A 24435-nucleotide genomic window follows, 5' to 3' on the forward strand; every position below is an offset into this window, starting at 1 on the left:
GGATCAATAAAGTATTTCTGATTCTGATTCTGATTCTGACTTAATTAAATATGGGTTAGGAAGGGGGTGGAGGTCTTCTCCAGTTAATACACTCCATGGAAGTTGACTGTGTATCTTCTAGCAAAGCTGGCACGCAGTCAGTCAACTGCTGCCATGGAAAACGGCCAGTCAAAGGTTCGAGGCTGAGATGCTGTTTCCTAAAATATGTCCAAAAACTGTTATCCTGTTTTTTAAAAAAAAATATGCACAATAACTGTAGTATTATTATAGTTTATAATTTTCTTACACAAAAAGTGAGGAGCATTCAAATTTCACTTTGACTTTAAAACACGGCAGCAGAATGACCGTGGTGTAAAGAATATGTGATAAATAGGCTAATACATACAAAACCACTGATATGGTGTTTAAAGTTAGGTTAGAATATTTTAGTTAAGTTTATGGTGAAATTATTTATTTTTTATATTTTCATATAGTAAATAAGTTAAATTTCATCATGATGTCAAAGTCAGTGCATTACTTTTGTATGAAGTTTGTAATTTGTTTTGTGTGACATTTGAAGTTGAATGGAATTGAATGAGCTAAAGAGGTTTAGCAAAATCGGATGAAGTTCACACATTGTGGTCTGAATTCAACATAATCTGGATGCAGTCCAGCCACAATGAAAATTAAAACAAAGGAAACAGATGGAGAGGGAGAGCGGACCAAAATAATGCAAACTTAGACGGAAATGTTTGCAGTCACAAGAGATGCTTGTGTGGATGAGTGTGAATGAACAGGGGTGTCGACTCCAGTCTTTAAATTGTAATGTAAAAAACATGTTGAAAGAGAAATGCAAGTTAGCTGATGTCTGGTTCAACACCCCTCCTAAGCTCATTGTAGTGTTGTCACAATACCAAAATAATGACTTTGATACCTGCCTAAATATCTTGATACTGAAATGATACCATGGAAAAAACCTAAAACATCAGGAAAAGTAATGGAATAATAGCAGAGGCCTGCGCTCTACTGAGCGCATTTTCTAGTAATAGAAATAATGATTGGCAAAAATGTACATGCCATGATTACCATTACCAGTACTGATTGAGTATAAATTGATCATTTATAAATGGTGTTGTTGATCTGCATACCTGTGAATGCCTTGAACAGGTCGGCATGTCTTTTACAGATGGGCTTTGTGGTGTCCGTGGGCTTGCTCTGACTGTCGGCTATGTAAACAAAATAATTCCATATTTTGCTCCATGCGTCTGCTTTGTCAACATGCTGTGGACCGTTGGCAAGAGCACTTGTACCTGCAGCCATGCCTCTCATTCTGTCACCATGAAAGCTACAGCATGCATATAAGAGAAAGTGGAAGTAGAGCGCTGTACACATACTGCCCCGCTGTCGCACATCGTCGCCACTACGGCTCTTATTAAAACACTGTCATTCTTAAAGTACCGGTACTGATAAAATGGGGTATAGTACTGTTTTTAACGGCAGGGTATTGTGAAACCTTTCTAGTGTTGGTATACCATGCAACACTAGCTCATTGACCACCTTGTGTATGGAACATTCCTTTCCAATCCCCTCTTCACAGCATGTTATCAAAGTCTATTTTAGACTACTTCGGCCAGTGGGGTAAGGCCTGCTGTCATACTGAATGTCTGATATTTTTCACTGGGCCATAAAACTTGAGTGCTAAACAACAAGAGAAAATTGGATATATGTTACAGATTAAATATGACAATTGAGAAAAGAATATTTTTCCTTAGTTATAGCACTTCTGGCGTTTCAGATTTGTAGATTTTATTGTCCTGAGATACAATAAAGAATGCTGGATATACTGTCAGAAACTGAGAGCCTTGTCTTTTAACTTTGATTTTTCTTGTAACCAAGTGAAAGTGAGTTCTCAGAGGAGTTCACTACCTGAGGAAATAAAAACTACCAAGTTTGAAAGATTGTGAAAACATCTGATCCATTGTATTGGTCAGTTTGCTCTCAATTGCCATGAGAGAAAGTGCCATGAGGCGTTTTTGCGTCAGTTCACTTTTAATCCTGGACAGGAGAGAGAATGGCCGCTGTTCCACCTCACCCACCAGCAGTAGGACAGGTGTCTAGCGGACTGTTAATGTAATCACTGCAGCTAGAAGGATTTTGCGTGACACTGGTATTAGTATCGTTATTTTTGAATAATAAATGCGTTAACTTAAAATATTTTGCAGCATCAGCCTCAAGATTTTTTAAAATTTTTCTCTTTGACCTTTTCCGCTCCACCTTTTCACTTTTTCAGTCCTTTATCCATTTCATCTGTATTTTTGATTCAAACTCAGCTCTTTCTGTCTTGATTTCATTTTATTATTTATCACTTGACCTCTGACATTACATGGACGGACGGATCTGGGGGTGACTATGGTCGGTATCAGCTCCTGCACCTGCCGTACAGTAGAGATAGCCTATTGACAATTTTGGGACCGTGTAACCCCCAGTCAGATGGGCTGTTCCAACATTAAGTGGTCCGCATCCGGCAGGTCAAATTTTTTTCCCCACATATTGGTATTTGCGAGAATTGCCAGATTGCCAGTCTGAGCCTGTTCACAACTGTTGTGGAAAACTATTAAGTGAGACAAGAAGCAAAAAGCATAAGGACATCGGCAAGGAATGAAGCCATCCTAACCACCATCAAGGTCAAACTTTCAATCCAACGTAATGGCAGGAGACGCTGACATTTCTGGTGCTCATCTGACTTGACATGGGTGCTAGTTAAAGTCACAGAATAATGATATGAAATGGTATGAGGTACAAGCTTTTTTGCAACACTAGTGGTGGAGCATAAGGATGGTATATTCGTTTGTCTGGCAGTTGGTTGGTCTGTCTGTTCAGAGAAAGATATTTCAACTGTTGGTAAGGTGCCATGAAAGGTGTGGTGTGGATGGTAACAAAATCTGCTAACTGGAGTCTCCACTGGTCAACGTAACATAACAAGACTCCAGAGAAAAAAAATTTGTCTGGTGCATTACCCCCTGTTAAACCACAGCTTTTCATTTTTTACTTTGGTTTTTGTATGGCTTTAACAAAGCTGTGGGGGAGGGGGTTTCCGGAGGTATTCAACCATATATTTGAAGAACGTTTCAAGCCACCTTTTCACACATACCACAGCGTGGACAACAGAATTAGTGGTGTTACCACTGACTCCCAACTAGTCAGTTGGTTGATCAAACTCTTAAACTCAAACTTAAGTGCATGACAGTCAGCCAGCATTGTAGTTTTACTACAGCAGGCTGATCCACCGCCGCTATGTTTACACAGGCACAGCATGCTAGCTCTGCAAATTGTTACAAACAAGCTCAAACGAAAGCTGTCTGTATGTAGTCTAACTGTTTAGCTTAGTTTGTCACGTATCTTAAAATTTGGCAAATTCTTGTAAACTATCTGCTGTCTGAGACAAACTAGCCCCTCCTCTCTCTCCCTCCTAACTAACCTGCAGGTGATTCACATTAGCAGCAGAGGAAGGATGACAAAGGACAGGAGGAAGGACTGATACTGACTGATGTCTGTGTTCTTCATTCTTTCGAAACTTCACTCAGTATTTTGATGTCAGGAATATGATTTATTTTATTGACATTTTAGATTTGTTTTCAGCGAAATATTGAGTTTATATAGTGACTTTGCTGCTCTAGAAACAACATTAAGTTATATTTAAAATATTCCATTCTAATCCTATGCTGAACGTATTCTTTTTTTAAAGAATATATTTTTTAAAAAGCAATTATTTAGTAATGATAAAGAACCAATGAGAGTAGAGATAAGAGTAGTAGTATCAATAAAATCCTAATGGTACCCATCCCTAAACATGACTTTAACACTACAGTTTGTTAAAAAACACAAAATATAATGGGGACCCACTCAAATGACCACCTGTGAGTCCCAGGGACTCACTACATTGAAAAACCTATCAACATCACTGAGTACAATGAGCCTGTTGTATCCATGAGTTATTGCTATTGCTGTACCTCCAAATGCCTGCACACATGAATAACACAAATAAGACTCTACCTAGCTTTAAATAGAAGTTTGACCTAATAGTTCTGTTTGTGATCATGTAGATAGTAGGCCTATGTGTGATGCTTTGAATGGTTCTTCTCAGTTTTACAATTTCTCCTTTCATAATGGGCTAAAGCAATGTTGCATGACCTACACCAAAATCACCACACGGCCCATAGCTGCTCCTGCTCTGACTTGACTGGGATTTTAGATAAGAAGCATTGCTTCCATTTACCCCATGCCTTGGGGTTGGCCATCACCTCAAGTGGCAGTGGAGAGAGATGTACTTTTTGATGTTGACAAAAACAATTTCTTGTTTCAGCAACAGAGACAGCATGGAGGGACTTTAAACCATGTATTAATAATTACTCAAACTGCTGAATGAGATGGTGATAAGGTGTTGCTGTATAAAAAGAGATCCTAGTTACCTTTCATATATTGTTGGTTATATGATGTGTGTGTTATCCTTATTGTGGTGGTCGTGTATGAGCATACCTTCCCTGACCTCTGACCTGGTGATGCTTATAATCAGGCATGCAGCCCTGTTCCCCTCCCAGCAGCATCTCCTTCCTTCCGTCCTGCTGGACTGGATGGCGTGTATTGTTTTTCTCCAAGCCATTTACTTCAGACAACACTCCCCCTTCCTCTCTCTGTTCAACTCGTAGCAGCTCACTTACATAATGTTGTGTACAGTATAATGTGCTCTTGAGTCTGAGACTGTTTATACATGTGGTTACACTGTGCAATCTATATAAGGTTCTTTCATCCACATGTCTGCATTTTTTGCTTCATATTGAAATGCTTTGGCAACTATTGGATGGATTGCCACAGTGTAGTACAGTATCTGGAGTACAGATATTCATGTCCCTCTCAGGATGAATTGTAATGACGTGATGAAGTGATCCCCTGACTCTTCATCGAGTGCCACAACACTAATGACGTTCATCCTCAGCTGTACTTTCTGTTTAGTGCTAATAACCGAATGTTAGCTTGCTAACACACAAAACTAAGATGGTGACCATGGTAAACATTACCTCTTAAAACATCAGCATGTTAGCATTGTCACTGTGAGCATGTTAGCATGGTAATTTTAGCATTTGGCTACGTACAGCCTTGTAGAGGTTAGAATGTGTGGCTGTAGACTCTTAGTCTTGTTTAAAATACATTTATAATTACTTACTTTTCATATAAAGCAAAATGTCACATTGTTATGCTGTAAGTCCATCCATGCTGACCATATATATATTTTTTTTTATGCTGTTGTTTATTACTTTTCACATTTGGAAAACCCAAGACACTGTGAAAAATGGTCTAGATTCATCCAAAATTATGTCATTTGTCTCATGCCAAATCAGGAGGACATGGCCATCACTGAATAGGGCTAAAACAGCTGGTTTAATGCACTTTAATACGTTTGTTTGTGTGCTTGGGCAGGCTGATGCTCTCCTGCAGTGCAAACTACCAAGATCTGCTCCAGTCTTGGACTACAAGGGTCATGAAGTCTGATATTTAATATAAATAATCTCAATAAATCATTTTGCAACTCATTCACAAGTGTTGAAGTGTCTTCTAGTTTAGGTACTGTTGTCTGTACCTAAGTCTATTCACTTACAACAGAAAAGGTTATTTTTCCTGTTCATTGATTTGTTATTCACTGAAGAAAGAAACTCCTGAAACAATTACATCATGATGTATGAGTACATTTATTATCTACAAAGTAGAATCACGATATTATGTGAGGATTATGAAAGAGAATGTAGAGATTGTTTTTCTTCAAGAGACTCTCTTAACTAAATGTGAACATGATAAAATAAGTGCATAAACATTAATGCAGGATGATGCATGTATATCATTCCTTATTTATATCTTGAAGAAGAGGGACAGCTATCCTTATCAAGCTAGAGTTGGCTTTCACAGTTGAAAAGTATATCTGATAAAGAAGGCAGATGAAAGTAATGCCTCATTTCCACTGCATGGTATAGCAGAGCATCTCGACTCACTTGGAACCATGAAAGTTGCTTGTCCAAATATATAAATAAATAAACTTGCAGGCTATAGAGTGTTGCAGGAATGAGTCCTAAAACCCAGAAATGAGTTAGCATTTTAGCACTTCCAGTTCCCTCATCTCGAAGTCAATAGAGACAGAGCAAACAGAAAAATGCTTAAAAGCTACTGTGTGGTGGGATACACTACCAACAGAGTAAAGAATCCAGAACTAAGTTTTAATAAACTGCTGAACCTAAAAACTGAGCTTTTAAGAAGACAAAAGTGGACAGAGGCAATATGACGTGAGGCATCAGCTGGAAGAATGGGAAGACTGTGGGATCCTGACACTCAGTTACGTGTGCAGCAAGCATTTTGTCACTGGTCAAATATCCAAATGTCAGTTTTAGACTAACTATATTTCTGTAAGTTAAGCTAAAGCATTTTGACAGTATGCAACTTATTGTTGCATACTGTGGAAATTTGAAATAGTGAAATGTGGATAAACCAGAAAACTATGCAGTATTATGTTTCCAAGTGCTTTAGCTAACTATAATAGCATTTCTCCAAGAAAAGCAACATAAGGAGAAGGGACACTGAGATACACCGACAAAATTGAGTTTTGTCAATATACCTTTTCCTCTCTGGTAGACATAGGGTGCTAAAATAATCCTTTGACATGTTGAAATCTAATGTTTTTAGCTAGCTACATGCGTTGTTAGCATTTCAGCCCTTGGAAAACTCATCTACTCATTAGTCCGCCTTTATAGCCTCGTTTTGTCAAGTTTGTGTGATGTTTATACTCGCACTCTTGTAAACTATTCTAGGTCACGCTAAGAGAAAGGGCTTTTGAATTAGAAGCGCGCAAAATCAAATTACAAGTTGGAAGCTTAGTGGTGGTGACTACCGCGGTGTAGTACATTTATAACCTAATATTAGCTTTTTACTTCTGGCGATTGCATTTACGCTTCAAAAATGTGGCTTGCTAGCAAATTTGCCACAAGTTGACATAGCCTACTGCCCAGTAACATTGACTTAACGTTAGCAAATATATATGCTTAGTTAACATTAGGACTTACAGTTAGCGACTTCACTTTTCAGGTTGGTTGTATTCTTCCCACCTAATTTGTAGCCACAGGGCATCTCTCCGTCTCTTGTTACTACAGTGCATTGTGTTTTCCTTTCTGCTGAATTATAAGTAACGTGTGTCCATAGATCTATTCTGTTGTTGTCATTAACTCGCAATCGGTTTGGGACAGCATCTGCTGGTCGTTGACATTTTTGTCATAGTTTTCGTTAACAAAATTAACACCCAACAATTATAATGGGTTATAAAGGACTGCCATGTATGAAACAATTTCTCCCTTAAGTCTCTCTGAATATTTTATTTTCTCAAGTTGAAGTTGAGTACTGAAGACATAGTTTTAAAAAACCCATCCCAGTAGGTATGTAGCTCTGGACATAGGAAAAGCATATGACTTAGATTGCAGGGAGTGTTATGACATCTAGTACATTTATCCTCAACATCTGGATATCTTCCTGAAAACCTAGATTTGGAAAGATGAGCCCTATGCAATACCTTGAGTTATATGAGTTGAGCACAAGATATGGTAGATGTCCCACCACACATTATTTAACTTCATCCCCAGCTCCTGTTCCCATTTAGTTTTAGCTTAGTAATAGTACCACTATCTTTAAATAACATGAGGGAGTTATACATTTTAGAAATTACTCTTTGGTGTGGATTTAAAGAAAGCAGATCGACCCATGGTTGTTTTAGGGGAAGTGATGGAAAACTGGGGGGGGAAATGGTAGAGGAACTGTTCTTTTTTGGTTTTCCATTGGCAAAAGTTGTGGATAGTACCTTTTTCATCACCTAGGTAGAGGTTTCAAGTCAGCTGAGCTGATACTAAAAGGTGGAGTTAAAACACTGCAGACCACTGATTGGTCAGAGAGAATCATCACTAGAATCGTCACTTTGACAAGGGACATCCTTCACTAAACCACCATTTTTAAAAGTGCTCTGAGTAGTCGGAAAGACTAGAAAGGCGCTCTATACAAGTACAGTCCATTCACAAGCTACCATCAATAGCGAGCTCTAATTTTTTTATTCACTTGCCACGTACCGAGAATCAAGAACACCATCCCTTCGATATCATAATTTTTCCTGTGTATGTGCGTTTGTATTGCGTTGAAGATGATGTCATGGCAGTTTAATGCGGCGTCGCTATGGCGATTAGCTAAGAATCCTGCCTACACTGCTCTCTGCAGTGGAAAACGAAATTGAGAAAAGTACCTGGTACCAAAAGTGAGTTGAGTCGAGCCATGCAGTGCAAATGAGGCTTAAATTACACCCTATCCAATAGATTTGAGCAACAGAGAGGGATTAGATAGGGTGATGCACTGTCCCTTATCACTTTTGCTCCATGTATTCAACCCCTGGCAATTAGTATAAGAAATCAAACAAATATAAAATAACATGCCATAAAATTGCTCCATACGGACAATGTAGTGATATACACTCAGAATTTAACCACATCATTATCAATTTCTACAGAAGTCATACATGATCATAATTGTGTCTCAGGATATAAAATAAACTTGCAGAAATGTGAAGTCTTAAATTTAGGTAACCAAATACCACCTGCCTAAAATATAGGTATGAATAGAAATGGGATCTATAAAAGATAAATTACTTGGGAACTATAATCCTTAAGATTTTGGATCACCTATATAAATGGAACTATGAAAACCTGGAAAAACAAGTTAAACAAGATCTCGATAGATGGAAAATGGTTCCATTATCATTATTACACTGCATAAATCCAATATGAATGAACATATTACAACTATTCTTGTTTTTATTTCAGACATTACCTCTATTTATTAGTTATAATTAGTTTTAAAAATGGGACAAACTTTTGAATAGTTTTATATGGAATGGGAGGAGGAAAGGGTTGAAATTAAGGTTTTGAAGTTGGATAAATTAAAAGGTAGATTAAATCTTCCCAATCTCCAAAATGATTACTATGCCACTCAAATTCAAAGTATTAGATCAATAACCAGTCACAAACAAGATGGAGATTAGTTGACCTACAAGAAGACAACTTGTTAAAGACATTTCTTTTACCCACAAATTAATAAAACTATTGGGAACACTAGAAAATCAATGTGTAAAGGACACAGAGTCTGGAGAAAAAATAGAAAAATACAGAATATAGATAAAGAATTAGTCATTTTAAGAGAAATAAATAAAGACCCCGATTTTACTCCAAATGAAGTCTACAATCTTTTTGAAAAATGGACTCAAAAGAATTATATTAGTGTTAATCAATGAAAAAGCAATAAAAAGGACCTGCAGTTAAAATATGGACTACCACACTCACATTTTTATAATATCTCTAATGAGGGACTACACCGTCTTATTTTGAAATATCTCTAGGTTAGAAGTTATTTACACAATCTTGAGTTTAGAGGGAAGTCAATAAATGGCCTGCATACTGCAAGGGGTTTTGTTTAGAACAGTTGGGGGTTTTCCATTTTAGATGTTTTTCACTAATTTTCAGCTGTCTTTCTCCTACTATTGAATAGTCATATTTTTTTGCCCAATATTAAAGATTCTGGGAAAAAATTATTATAGAAATTGAAAAAAATATTGTAAAGCCTCTTATTTTTGATGTAGAATTTGTATTACTTGCTAGAATACCAACAGAAATTATGTGTAAACATGATTATATATTTACTTAAAAATGTAAGGATTTCTGCTTTGAAAGTTATAACTGAATTATGGTTACAGAAATCATTTCCATGCATCCACTGTTACGGACAGAACTGACCGGAGACACAAGGAAGGTTATGATATAGTTTATTGCAATACAAGGAGAGTGGATAGATAATGGAGGGAAGTATACTGTCCCTTGTCTGGAGATCGTGGAGCTCTGGAGTAGAGTGGCTGAACACAGGGGATTTGGTTCACACTGGGCTGGACACCGGAGCGACACACACACGGAAGACGAGAGACAGAGACGGGACCAGGAGCTGGAGTGGATAACTCACAGGAGACTGAAGACACACAGGGACTGGAGCTGGAGTGACACACACGGAGGACTGGAGTACGTAGGAGCCGGGATTGAGGTACTGGGTGCTGGAGGCTGGTAGTAGTTTTCGTTCTGGCAGAGTAAGTCCGAGGCGTTTGTAGAGTCAGGGGAACAAGCGTTCTATCCTGTGTCTAAACGAGACCGGACACAGACTGTGGTGAGGAGCTGGGTTTTATAGGGGAGTGGAGTGCTAATTGGATGCAGGTGTGTACGAGGTGACAGGTGAAGGGAATCAGTACTCAGGTGAGGGAGTGCGGAGTGAAGGGGAGCCTGGCGTGTCTGTGACAGTACCCCCCCCCCCTCACGGTCCGCTCCTGAGGACCGAGGACCCCGACGTCGTGGCGGCCGTCCTCTACCTCGAGGGGCTGGTCGATCTGGATGCATCGTGTGGAATTCTGTTAGTAGAGAGGGATCTAAGATGTCATGTCGAGGGACCCGTGATCTTTCCTCCGGACCATATCCCTCCCAGTCCACTAGGTATTCCAAGATGCCACCACGGCTTCGGGAGTCCACGATCTCGCTGACCTGGTAGGCGGCTCCGTCCTCCAGGATCAAAGGTAAGGGGGGATCTGTCACATCACCAGGCTCTGCGGAGATAGGAACAGAGGGGTGAAATGGTTTGAGTGAGGAAACATGGAAGGTTGGATGTATCCTATATTGTGGAGGTAATTGGAGTTTGTATGTGACTGGGTTTATCTGTTCGACTATGGTGAAGGGACCAATGAATCTGGGACTTAGCTTTCTGCAGGGCAGGTGCATCCTGATGTCCTGAGTGGACAGCCAGACCTTTTGTCCCGGTTGGTATTCAGGAGCGGTGGATCTCTTACGGTCGGCTGTCAACCTGCGCCTGCCAAGAGCTCTTCGGAGTTGTCGGTGAGCGGCGTCCCAGACCCTCTCGCTCTCTCTGAACCAGTTATCCACAGCGGGGACCTCCGAAGGCTCCCCGGACCATGGGAAGAGAGGGGGCTGTCAACCAAGCACGCACTGGAAGGGAGTGAGTCCAGTAGTGGGTTGCCGTAGAGAATTTTGGGTGTACTCGGCCCAGCCCAGGAACTGGTTCCAAGAGTCCTGGTGGTCGTGGCAGAAGGTACGTAAGAAGCGCCCAATCTCCTGGATCTTCCTCTCCGTCTGGCTATTACTTTGAGGATGGTAGCCAGAGGAGAGGCTGATGGTCACACCTAGGAGGGAGAAGAAGGACCTCCAGACTTGGGAGATGAACTGTGGACCTCTGTCGGAGACGATGTCCTCCGGGATGCCATAATACCTGAAGACGTGGTTGAATAGACATTCTGCGGTCTCCATGGCTGTGGGTAGTCCTCGTAGTGGAATCAGGCGGCAGGATTTGGAAAACCGATCCACAACCACGAAGACGCAGGTATAATGATCAGATGGTGGAAGATCCGTGATGAAATCCACTCCTAGGTGTGACCAGGGTCGATTGGGCGTCGGCAGGGGACACAGTTTGCCTGTGGGGAGATGACGAGGAGACTTAGACATGGCACAATCTCGACACCCTTGTACGTACCTCCTCACGTCTCTTGCCATACTCAGCCACCAGAAGCGTTCTTGTAGCAGCGAGAGGGTTTCATTGGCCCCAGGGTGACCAGTGCCCAGAGAGGTGTGAGACGTGTGAATGAGTTGGTTGCGTTGGAGTCTGGGGACATACCGATGATCAGGGGGACAGCCCGGCGGAATATTGGTGGAGGCATTGGAGGAGGGCACAGAATCTTCCGACCATTGGATGGGATTAACAAACACCTGTTGGGGAAGAATGGTTTCGGGTTTTTCAGAGATGACTTCGGGAGCATGTAGCCGGGATAGGGCATCTGTCTTGGAATTCTTGGCGCCGGGTCGCTAAGATATATTAAATTGAAAGCGAGAGAATAATAGTGCCCAACGTGTCTGACGGGGGTTTAGTTGTTTGGCTTTCTTGAGGTACTCGAGGTTCTTATGATTGGTCAACACTAAGAAGGGATGCTGGGCACCCTCCAACCGATGCCTCCACTCCTCCAACGCCAGCTTTATAGCCAGCAATTCCCGGTCTCCGATGTCGTAATTTCTCTCCGCCGGGCTGAGCTTACGGGAGAAGAAAGCACATGGGTGGAGTTTGGCCGGAGTTCCCTGAGTTTGTGAAAGCACCGCTCCTACCCCCGTTGTAGAGGCGTCCACCTCCACTGTAAACGGTTTCTCAGGATCTGGGTTGGCCAGGAGCGGTGCACGGGTGAAGGTCCTCTTGAGGTGGTCGAAAGCTTCTTGAGCTGCTGGTGGCGAGGACAGAGACTTGGGCTTGTTTTGTAGAAGATTAGTCAGGGGATGAACGATGGTGCTATAATCCTTTATGAATCGACGGTAGAAGTTCGCGAATCCCAGAAAACGTTGTAGTTCCGTAACCGTCGTGGGTGTGGGCCAGCTCCGGATAGCCTCCACTTTCCCCTCGTCTATCTGGATACCACTGCCACTGATTATATGTCCAAGGAACTGCACTGAGGACTGGTGAAACTCACATTTCTCGGCCTTGAGGAAGAGGTGATGATCTCTCAGGCGTTCTAGGACCTTCGCAACGTGTTGGTAGTGGTCTGTCAGATTCTGGGCGTAGATCAGGATGTCATCGATGTACACTATTACAAATTTATGGAGAAAGTCACGGAGAACCTCGTGAATGAAATCCTGAAACACGGAGGGGGCGTTAGCTAATCCATACGGCATCACGAGATATTCGTAGTGACCGGTGGGTGTGACAAAGGTGGTCTTCCATTCATCCCCCTCTCGTATACGGATGAGATTGTAAGTGCTGCGAAGGTCCAACTTGGTGTAGACAGTGGCTCCACGTAGTTGTTCCAACGCTGCTGGGACGAGAGGAAGTGGATACCGGAACTTGGCGGTTATACGATTGAGTCCTCTATAGTCCACGCAAGGCCGCAAGCCTCCGTCCTTCTTTGCCACAAAAAAGAAGCTAGAAGCAGCTGGCGAAGTGGAAGGTCGAATGTAACCCTGAGCTAGGGCCTCCTCAATGTACTCCCCCATGGCTTTCTGTTCGGGAATGGATAGTGGGTAGATCCTTCCTCGAGGCACTGGTTCACTCGGTATGAGATCTATTGCACAGTCCCATGGCCGATGCGGGGGTAACTGGGAGGCTCTCTTAGGGCAAAAGACATACTGGTAAGCATAACACTGTGGTGAGGAGCTGGGTTTTATAGGGGAGTGAAGTGCTAATTGGATGCAGGTGTGTGCGAGGTGACTGGTGAAGGGAATCAGTACTCAGGTGAGGGAGTGCGGAGTGAAGGGGAGCCTGGCGTGTCTGTGACATCCACGACGGAAAGAAATAATAGGGAAAATTTCAACCATTGAGCAAATTACATTTAAGTTAAAGGTCCAGTGTGTAGGATTTAGTGGCATCTAGTGGTGAAATTGCAACCATTTGAATACCACTCACCTCACCCTCCCATTCAAGCGTGTAGGAGAAACTACGGTGGATGCGAAACTTGCGAAAAACGCTAACGGCCCTAACTAGAGCCAGTATTTGATTCTTATTTTCAGGTGATTATACACTAATGAAAACATACTTATAAATATTATATTCCATTTCTGCCAATAGCTCCTCCTAAATGTTACACACTGGACCTTTAAGAAGGAACTTAGAATTACATGAAAGAAAATGGAAGAAGTGGTTTCATTCAGGTAATTTTTTAACTATATGATGTTGTCTGTTTTGTTTGTTTATATATATATATATATATATACAGTTGAAACCAGATATTTACATACACTTCAGAAAAAAACACAAAAACTTTTTTTTCTTTAGTGTCATACATTAAATCAGAGTAAACTTTTTCTGTTTTAGATCAATAAATATTAACATATTTTTTGCATTTGTTAAATGTCAGAATTGAGCGAGGGAGAATTTTTATGTATTTGTAATTTTGTATGTATTATCGCTTAGTAAGTATACATACACTTCCTTAGTATTTGTTAGAATTGCCCCAAAACTGTTTCACTTGGGCCAAACGTTTTGGGTATCCTTCCACAAGCTTTCTACAATAGTTTGCTGGAATTTTGGCCCACTCCTCTTGACAGAACTGGTGTAACTGGGTCAGGTTTGTAGGCCTTCTTGCTTGCACTCGCCTTTTCAGTGCCGCCCACAAATTTTCTATGGGATTGAGATCAGGGCTTTGTGATGGCCACTCCAGTACCTTGACTTTGTTGTCCTTAAGCCACTTTGTAACTAATTTGAAGGTATGCTTGGGGTCATTGTCCATTTGGAAGACCCATTTGCGCCCAAGCTTTGACTTCCTGGCTGATGTCTTCAGATGTTGCTTCAATATATCCACATAATTTTCTTTTCTCATGATGCCATCTATTTTGTGAAGTGCACCAGTCCCTTCTGCAGCAAAGCAGCCCCACAACATTATACTACCACCCCCATACTTCACAGTTGGGATGGTGTTCTGAGGCTTCAAAGCTTCGCCCTTTTTCCTCCACATTTATCACCGTTTATCATTATGGCCGAACAGTTAAATTTTTGTTTCATCAGACCGCAGGACATGTCTCCAGAAATTAAAATTTTTGTCCCCATGTGCAGTTGCAAACTGTAGTCTGGCTTTTTTATGGTGGTTTTGAAGTAATGGCTTTCTCCTCCCAGAGTAACCTTTCAGCTCATGGTGGTACAGGACTCGTTTCACTGTGGATAATGACACTGTCTTACCAGTTTCAGCCAGCATCTTCACAAGGTCTTTTGAACTGCCTTTTTAAGGTCATGCTACAGCATCTCAATAGGATTCAGGTCAGGACTTTGACTTTGCACATTCATGCTGAGAATCTCCCATTCCACCACATGTTTTTAAATGAAGGTTGTTATTTTTGCTGTTGTTGTGGCTGCTAAGGGTGGCCCAACCAGTTATTAGGTTTAGGGGGCAATCACTCTTTCACACAGGGCCATGTAGATTTTGTTTTCCTTTAATAATAACCTTCATTTAAAAACTGCATTTTGTGTTTACTTGTGTTATCTTTGACTCATTTTTAAATTAGTTTGATGATCTGAAACATTTAAGTGTGACAAACATGCAAAAAAATAAGAAATCAGGAAGGGGGCAAACACTTTTTCACACCACTATATATATATATATATATATATATATATATATATATACTGTATATATTATGTATTGACCAGTGTCTTTTCTTTCTTATCTTAATATTTGTGTTTTCATGAAAGGTCATCAACTTTGCACCGTTGACGGTTTAGTCCACACAACCACATTTACAAACATAATAATAATAATAATGATAATAATAATAATGATAATAATAATAATTAGAAGAAGAAGAAGAAGAAGAAGAACTAGGCTTACAAGCAAGTATAATGGGGCCCAAACACCCCACTGCAATTCGGACCTGGAGGCTCCCAACCCAAGGCAATTGAGAAGCCAAAATATCTCTTGATGAATAATTTTTCCTCTCATTCATAAGTGATGAAGTGTCAGTCATAGTTTAGGTAGTTTTTTCTCTCTTATCCCTCGGTGTAGCTCAGGATAACATGAGGTGACATTCTGAATGCGAATATTAAATTTTTTTTGACACAGTGGCATAATGACCAAAAACACTAATATTTTCTCTTTTTTCTCTTTGTCCAGATTACAGCCTTCCTGAGGCAAAGAGCTTTACCCACACCCATGGTTTCAGTTCCAGATCCATGATACACACACCCAGCCGTGTCATGGCTGTGAGTACCACCTGCTAGTACTGCATTACACTATTAGCCACAAAACATTTAAAAGAACTGTGCATTACAGATCAGTGCAAAAATACTGTAGGTTTAGTGTAGCTTAGGTCAAAGACAGAAAACAAACAAAGCTTGGTGATTTGTTTTGGGTTTTTGTTTTTGGCTTAACAATGTGGCTGTGTGAACATTCACTGTAGTGTCCCAGCCAGAAAGCTGTAAGTTTGACTGATGGTCTTCTTTGTGGAGTTTACTCTTGTATCCCAAAGATACAGTACACAAGCAATCTGGTTTGGAGATGGTAACTACCCAAACAGTAGGAGTTTTGCTGTGATAGACTGCAGTAGGGATGTGCTGCATTGATATTTGCATACATTGATATTTACCAGTCTGTAATTCAATCACATTGTTTATCGTTGTTACTAATTTATCTTTATCTATATATTACTGGTTTGAATTACTCATTTAAGTAATCAATTTCGTTTCATATTTATTGTTAAAAGACTATTAAGGTTTATTATAACTTCTGTCTTATTTTTGCAGTTTTGGCCAGCATGTCCATAAGTAATAATAACATTGTACTCACCAAGTTAATTGCTGAGATCCAATCTGTAGCCAGGATTTTACAAATTATGGGTCATGAGTCCAAGTCCCCCCAATGCCCCCAGATTAAGTTTATTTAATCAGTTAGCTGTTAAATTATAGTTTCTGTAAATTTTATTGCCAAATATGAAGGCCTAAAGGCTGTTTCAGAGCCTTCAAAATGCCAGAAATAAATTTCTGGTGGAGAATTTCCCGGGTCCTTTAAAGAGCTGGGTATCGAACCTCAATACTTTTTTTGGTGGAGACAGAAATGTGTTTGTAGCATTGGGTATTGAACAGTGTCAAGTATGGAATGCTTGGTGAGATTCTTAGATTTTTTTATTAGATATTTCTTGATTTAAATCAGCATCATCATTGAGCAGTTCCATATATTTTATTAAATGAAAAAGGGGGCTAAACGTGTGTATTACCCAAAGTAAGGTATCGTTCAGTATAGGCACCAATATTGATACCCAGCCCCTTACATAATTTTTTTGTTGGCCTAAATGTAGTCAAATTTAGGTACACTAAGTTTAAACATACTGAAATCAGCCTGTGAAATGCCCACCATGTGTAAGTTTGCTGAATGTTGAATGTAAACTCACTTCAGGTTGCTAAAACCCCCACATTCCTAGAATAAATACAGAGGACATGACCTCAGTTTCGTCAATGGTACCTACGGCCCTGGCTAAGATATGGGAGTGCAGCTACATTGCTAACAAGAAGTCAGACAGAACACGAGCAGTCAGACTATCAGACACACCCAGGAAGAGGAAGAGAAAATGATTTGGAAGAGAAAACTAAGACAAAAGGTAAAATTATTACCCAAACTTTGTTTTACAGATATCAGTGTGTTCCAACATGTCAAAACCCAGCCAAAACAATGAAAATAAGACCATCGTAATAAATTAGAACTGTACTTTAACTTTAGCAATCTAAAACATAACTTTTTCTTTAAATGAGTAGGGCAGTGTTCTTTACTGTTCATTCCTTGAGAAGACTTGTGTCAAGTGTACACACACACACACACACACACACACACACACACTTGAAAGCAATGAGCCAGTATTGTGTATGAATAATGTTTCCTCTCTGTGTGTCAATGAGAAGGAAAATTCTGACCAACACTACTGACCAAATTCAGAACAATGTAAAAACAGAAGAAAAATATAAACAGGACGTTTGTCTGCTACTTTCAAATAGCTAGTCTAATAATGCAAAGGCAGCAGTGAGCTTCCTGCAGCTTACAGTAACCAGGCCTTAATGAAGAAGAGAAGGAAGAGCTGCTGAATGTGGACCCTCTTACTCCACCTTTTTGCTGTCCAGGACAGTTTCACTAGCCTGAAGCACTGTTTTTTGTAAAACTGTTAAGAAAATATGATAGTAGTGATTGTTCTCCTTGCCTGTACTGTAAGGGCTTCAACTTTTTGCAGTACTGAGGAAGTTATATGAAACTCTGCTTTCACAAATTCTGAAAAAAGGGTATTTATCTTTGCCTGCCGCAGTGTGTTTACTAACCTTTTATTTCTCCCCATACCACCCACCCTGCAGGTGCCCACAGTACCCCTTCACTCTTCCAGTTTTTCCTCTCGCTCTGCTGTGGAAACCAGTTCCAAGGTGAGGAATAAAGTAACCAGCATGGTCCAGAGCCACTTTTAGACCTCCCAGTCACACAGCAGAAGCAGACACTCTAAATCACTGTGCCAGGCAGACCAGGAGGCATTTCCTCTCACTGTGTTGGTTCCTCCACAGAATGCCTCCTACCTGATCACTGTGCCTCCCCCCGGCACTCTAAGGCGTAGCCTCAGTGGGACACTGGCCCAGGAAAGAGGCTACTGGCAGGAGGAGGAGCTGCCTTATCAGTACACCTACAAAGGCCCCTCCCACCGCACCATCAGCCGTATTACCAACCGACAGCAGCACTTCCAGCAGCAGAGCTCTGCCTTTGGCCAGGAGGGCAGGGTGGGGATTGGCAAGGGGGTCCCCATGGCAGGGGACAGCTGGGGGACACAGTGGCAGCAGCATGTGTCCAGGGCCAACCATGTCATGGGCACAGGGCAGTACCAAGCCCCCCTCCACCGGGCTACCTCGCTCCGCAGTGTGAGGAGTGTCGGGAAAGGAGTGGATGTCTTGGATGGAACATCGATACACAGCAACGACCCACTGGAAGAGTGAGACATATTATTCATTAATTTGCCTGGCTAAAACCTCTGGGCCATTTGTAGCTTTGTCAGATATATGAATTACTTGTAGAATGTATGTTGCCACATAAGACTAAGTTATCAGACAGACGTCTTATGCAGGAGCAGAAGAAGAGGCAAAAGGTTGAAGAAGTGTGACTTTATTATTACTGTGCAAATCAGTGTGACGGAAATTTATAACTTAATTTGTTCACTTTTTTCAATTTTTTTATAGATGAAATGATTAATTGATAAATAATAATAATGAACATATTAATCAACGATGAAAATAATCATTAGTTGCAGCTGCAATGTGATTACAGCCTAGTTGCAGCCGTAATGTGATTACAGCCTCACCATACACTGCTGGCCATAGCCACTGTTAATATATACAGCTTAATATGTGTGTGTGTGTGTGTGTGTGTGTGTGTGTGTGTAGGATGCAGGGTCTGGACATGGTTACAGCTGTCAGATATCTATCTGAGTCAGATGCTGCCTTGCAAGTGCTGGGAGCTGCATACATACAACATCAGTGTTACCTTAGCAACAATGCCAAAAACCAGGTAACACACTTGCACTGTTAAGCTGTATTTGATTGCCCGTTTATTTTTCTGTCTGCCATTTATTCGTCATCAGCACCTCTTCGCCATATGTGTGTATTTTCAATATATGGTGTGTGTTGTTTCTGATCCTCTCCCTCTCTCTCTCAGGTCCGTGCTCTGCATGGCGTTCCAGCTCTGGTTCAGCTTTTCTCCAGTGACAACCAAGACGTGCAGCGTTATGCCACTGGTGCCACACGGAACCTCATCTACGAGAACGCTGACAACAAGATGGCACTCGTAGATGCTGGTGGAGTGATGCATCTCGTCACCATCCTGAGCGAACCTGATGAGGAGCTTCAAAAGACCATCACAGGTAGTGTTGGTTTTTGCCTTCAGACTAGAACCCTGCTTATGAGCGTATGTCCATGCATTGATATTTACCAGTCCGTAATTCAATCACATTGTTCATCGTTGTTACTAATTTATCTTTATCTATATATTACTGGTTTGAATTACTCAGTTATTCAGACAACAGAATGAAAACCTGTTGTGGCTGCAGGTGTCCTGTGGAATCTGTCCTCCAGAGACAACCTGAAGGAGAAGCTGTCCAAAGAAGCTTTATCAGAGCTGACAGAGAAAGTACTCATTCCTCTGTGCAGCAGCATCCCACTAAGCCCATCTGAGAAAGACATCTTCTACAACACCACCGGCTTCCTCAGGTGACTCGACAGAAGACCATGCTCAACCCATTAGCCTGTACAACATTGGTTTTGATGCAACACATAATGTTCTATGGGTTAGACATCAAATGTTATTATACCAATAGTTTGAATTTGTCACAACTAATTGCTAATTAGCACTGCACACAAAGTACAGCTGAAGCTGATGAGAAAGTCATTAGTTTTGCTGGTATTTGGTCATAAACCAGTGGTTCTCAAACTTTTTCTGCCCTCCATCTGAAGTGAAAAAAAATGAATTCTTCACTACCAATAGTGGGGGAGCAACAAATAAAAAACGAGCAAAGTTGAATTCAATTGAAATAAAATAAATGATTCAGGTCAGCATGATAGCATCAGCAAACTCTTATTATTTTTATTTCCCTACATAAATCATGTTCATTCAACTTTGTTCTACTCCATATTTTTCCCCTGGTCAACCACCAGTGGCACTATGACAGGGCTTCAAATGAGAAGTCAGAGGATCACCAAAGTTATGCCAGTTCATCCTGGGGGGAACATGAATATCTGTACCATCCATCTAATAGTTGTTGACATATTTCAGTCTGGACCAAAGTGGTGGACCAACCAACTGATCGACCAAATGGCATTGCCACGATTATAGACCTGCTGCTAGCATGGCTAAAAAAATCAATTTAAAGAGTAACAACCATAATCCAAAACCAAATCTCTGTGAAATCTGACATCTTATAGTAAACGCAGGGTACTCAACTGGCCATGCTTTTGGCTGGTCTTTGGTGCTAGGTGATGTGTCCTTTATACAGTAGGAGACAGGACACAGATGCAGGTTCTGGGAATTTTTTTTCCACAGTGATTTGCATTTGAAGATATACTTCAAATAACCTCAATGTTACTCTGAGGTCTTCTGGATAATTTGAGGTTACTCCAGGGTAATTTATAAATGTTTCTAATTTGTTCCTCCTTGTTGTTTCCCTCAATTTGGTCTGTTGAATGGCACTTAATACTACAGTATCCATTAACCTTATGGAGCCTATGGAGATGCCAGTCAGAGGCACGAACCAGAGTTAAGTATAGGGTCAACACTTGGTTGCTTCTATTGGAAACAAAACAACAGCATGATTTATTGATGCAGTTGTCATTCATTGAAACAAATCACTCAAAGGTACATTTAAATAGATGATCTCTTTACACTGACTTTACATACTGCAGCTTTCATGCACTTGTAGCATAAAACTTTAATTGCTGCTGTGTTTTCTCAACGTAGAATTTGGTCATGATCATATAAACCAAATTCTACATTTTTATTGCATGGAACTGACATGGAACTGACATTTGGAGCTTACTGACAAGTACAGTAAGCTCCAAAAAATACATTCACTTTTTAAAAGTGGTAAAGGTGCTAATGAAGGGACTTAGAGCTTCATAAAGTTTGTGCTAAAATCACTCAAAGATCAAAGTCATAAAATCATTTTAGTAAGACAGCTATACTGCATTACATTCAGATACCCTAGCCTGGGTTTAAATGTCTCTATCTGTGTGTTTGTGTGTGTGTATGTGTGCATAGGAACTTGAGCTCAGTGAATGAGAGGACAAGACAGAAGATGAGAGATATGCGAGGCCTGGTGAACTCTCTGGTGTCCTACATTCAACAAGAGGAGAGGGCAGATGACAAGGTAACTCTGACCTGCACTGTAATAGCCTGTGACATTTTTATACACTGTAAATAACGAAGTCTGATTTGAAAATCTCAGTGATCATTATGGCTATGGCACACCACATTGGCAAGCCCTTTAAAATGTCAGTAGCAATGAGCACTAGCCACCAAAGCTGGAGATAAAAAGACCAAACAGCCAAGGTTACACAAAATGTTTAAGACTCCACAGCATCTTATGACATTTAACAACGTATTTAAGTTAATGGATAAGGCTGTTTTTCTATATTTTTCTTATTGTCAACAAATTCCATGACCCAAGACCAACAATCTTTTGTTAGTCCTGCTCACAATACTTTCTGACTTCCATACCCTGTCCATGGGACTCAATCCCGCTCCAAGCCCTTTCTTATTGGCAATCTGCTGATACAGAGTCCTATCAGATTCTTATATTTACCTAAATGTCAGATGCTTATATTTACCTAAATGTTGATTATATTGTGTAGGCCTATCTGACACATTGAAATAACAGCTGTAGCCTACTTAATCTGACACACTGTATTTTTCATAAGCTACTTGATCCAAATACTGAAGATCCTGATTCAAAAGTATTTATTGAACAATTGATCAGCTTGTTAACCGGGAGAATGTAATTCCTGAAATCGACGTAATGTGATCAGCTAGTCAGAAGATGTATCACTCTGTTGGAGTTCTTGGAACTACAGAAACACTCATCCCACTCGCAATACAGTGGTGTTACAGAGTGGAGGCCAAGTACAGACAGCAACTGCAGAGAGCACTTTAACCATACAGCAGGCTAGTTTAATTCTGACCTGTCATCAAGTTACTCACAGAATGAATGTTAATTAGCAACAGCTGATATGACATTTGATATGACGTTTGTAAAACGGTGAAAGCGATGGTCAGTGCCGCCTAAAACAAGAAGCTGCTATATGAATGTTTTGGACACTGCTCTATGTAATAAGAAAGAGAGAGGAGAGATAAAAGATTTGTTAGTGTCACCATAGCCTACCACTAGTATATTAATTCCAGTTGGACAATACACTTGACAACAAACTTGTCAATAATCATACACTTGACAACAAACTTGTCAATAATCAGAACCATTCATGCATAACAATGAGTTCAACATTTCGAAAGTTTACTGTAGCACGTCAACCTTTTTTTAATGTCCCGCCCCATCCAGGCTGTGATTGGTCGGTTCACGAAAAGTGACACTGATGAGCGCATCGACTTTATGGAATGTTGAACATGTTTCAACTAAAGGCACCCAAACCTTGCTTATCTTATCCCTATTGTCTTCTGTCTTACCGCTTCAGCGGCAAAACCTTGACTAACAGTTGAACTGGTATTGAGGATCTTGAGGAGGGGGATGTGGACTGGTGCATAATCAAAGTGGGCCGATGATGCATCTCCCTCGCTTTTTTTTTTTTTGTATTATGGGCTGTTCATGCGGCCCATAGAGCAACCGGCTCACCAGCCCAACTATGGGAAGGTCTGAATTATCTTTTCTTTTGAAAAATGAATCAGTAGTTCATTTCATTGTCACCAAAGGGCCAAGTGAGAGTGAGAGAGTACTTTGGGATTTTGCCCATTTTTGGATTAGCTGGAGTCAGGCACTGTCAAGATGGCAACGGCTGGAGCCACCGGAGCCACTTTACAACGGCTCTTCAGAAACCTATGGGTGACGTCACGGACACTACATCCATGTTTTATACAGTCTATGCCTTGAACACGCTGCTTCCGTTAAACAACCACATGAACCCAACCTGAACCTGATTGGAGAAACGTGCCATGGGGGACGTCCTCAGTTTTAAGCCTGAAAATAAATGGTGGCTTTTCTGGAAAATGACAACATATATTATTGTTTTAAGTGCCATATACAGAACAAGATAAATGACAATATACATGTAAAAAAAAACTGTGTCACTCACTGAAGGAGAGGCTTGGATGCAGTCATTCAAAAAAATATAGCATATTCCACTAAACAAAAAAATGATATCTTTACCATATAACATCGTAGAAAAGGTTTCAGTCGTAGTCATCTGGACAATGTTTTCAGAATCAAGACGTTTCGGCTCCCATCTGGAAGTCATTCTCAAGTGTGAAAATGGTCTGAGAACTGAGGACTGGGAGACTAGGACTGTGCGATATGACAATATCTATCGTGTGACAATAGAAAAACGTCTATCATTTCATATTATTCACTATTGTTTATTTTGTTTCTTTTCTTTCTTTTGCTAGTCACCATTATTAGCTTAAGCCTATGGCATTTTAGGGCAGGGATACACAGTATGCGGAAGCACCGTGAAGCGCTGCCTTCTTCCTTTCTGTGCCCATGTTAACCAACTGGGCTGTTCAGACAGAGCGCGGAGCTCCGCGGTCGGCTCGCAGTCAGCAGCGATAGTTTCAACATCTGGTCTACTTTTTCTGTGTGCTGCGAGCGAGTCTTGCAAGAAAACACACTGATAATCTATTATAAATGATATGAATTGATATTATATATGATATAAATGATCTGATTCTGATGAATAATATCCCATGCTTGCCAACCCTTTTGATTTCTCTGCCCCTCTCCCCGCTGTTCTCCTGGAGTTAGGGTTGGCTTGGGTGAGCCCTGAACTATCCCTTAGTTATGCTGCTATAGGCCTAGACTGCCCGGAGACTTCCCATGGTGCACCTCTTTCCTCTCTCCCTCTCCATCAGTATGCATTTTTATCCCATTATTGCATGTTACTAACTAGACATCTTCTCTCTCCCGTAGTTCTGTGCTTTCTCATTTCTCTTCTCTCTCCTTCTGACGCTTTTAGCAGGTATTTCTGCCTCCAGAGCTGCAGAGACTGGATCTGTGGTTGTGGGCCACTTGCTGCCCCCGTGTTCCTGCTCGACAACTGCTACTACAGTTGTTGTTATTGGCTCTGTTATTATTATTGTCATTATTATTC

General features: G+C 40.8%; 1 protein-coding gene across 2 annotated transcripts in view; it reads left to right on the plus strand.

The window, feature by feature from the left end:
- LOC122872705 (plakophilin-3-like) overlaps positions 1 to 24435 on the plus strand; it is a 54762-nt gene that overhangs the window by 4511 nt on the left and 25816 nt on the right. For both annotated transcript variants that reach the window (XM_044188767.1, XM_044188795.1), the window contains exons 2-8: positions 15731 to 15819; positions 17950 to 18015; positions 18151 to 18569; positions 19018 to 19141; positions 19289 to 19493; positions 19680 to 19839; positions 21383 to 21491. In XM_044188767.1, coding sequence (XP_044044702.1) covers positions 15731 to 15819; positions 17950 to 18015; positions 18151 to 18569; positions 19018 to 19141; positions 19289 to 19493; positions 19680 to 19839; positions 21383 to 21491 — 1172 coding nt within the window. The remainder of the gene's footprint in view (positions 1 to 15730; positions 15820 to 17949; positions 18016 to 18150; positions 18570 to 19017; positions 19142 to 19288; positions 19494 to 19679; positions 19840 to 21382; positions 21492 to 24435) is intronic.

Source organism: Siniperca chuatsi, linkage group LG1 (genome assembly GCF_020085105.1).
Source record: "Siniperca chuatsi isolate FFG_IHB_CAS linkage group LG1, ASM2008510v1, whole genome shotgun sequence".
NCBI lineage: Eukaryota > Metazoa > Chordata > Actinopteri > Centrarchiformes > Sinipercidae > Siniperca > Siniperca chuatsi.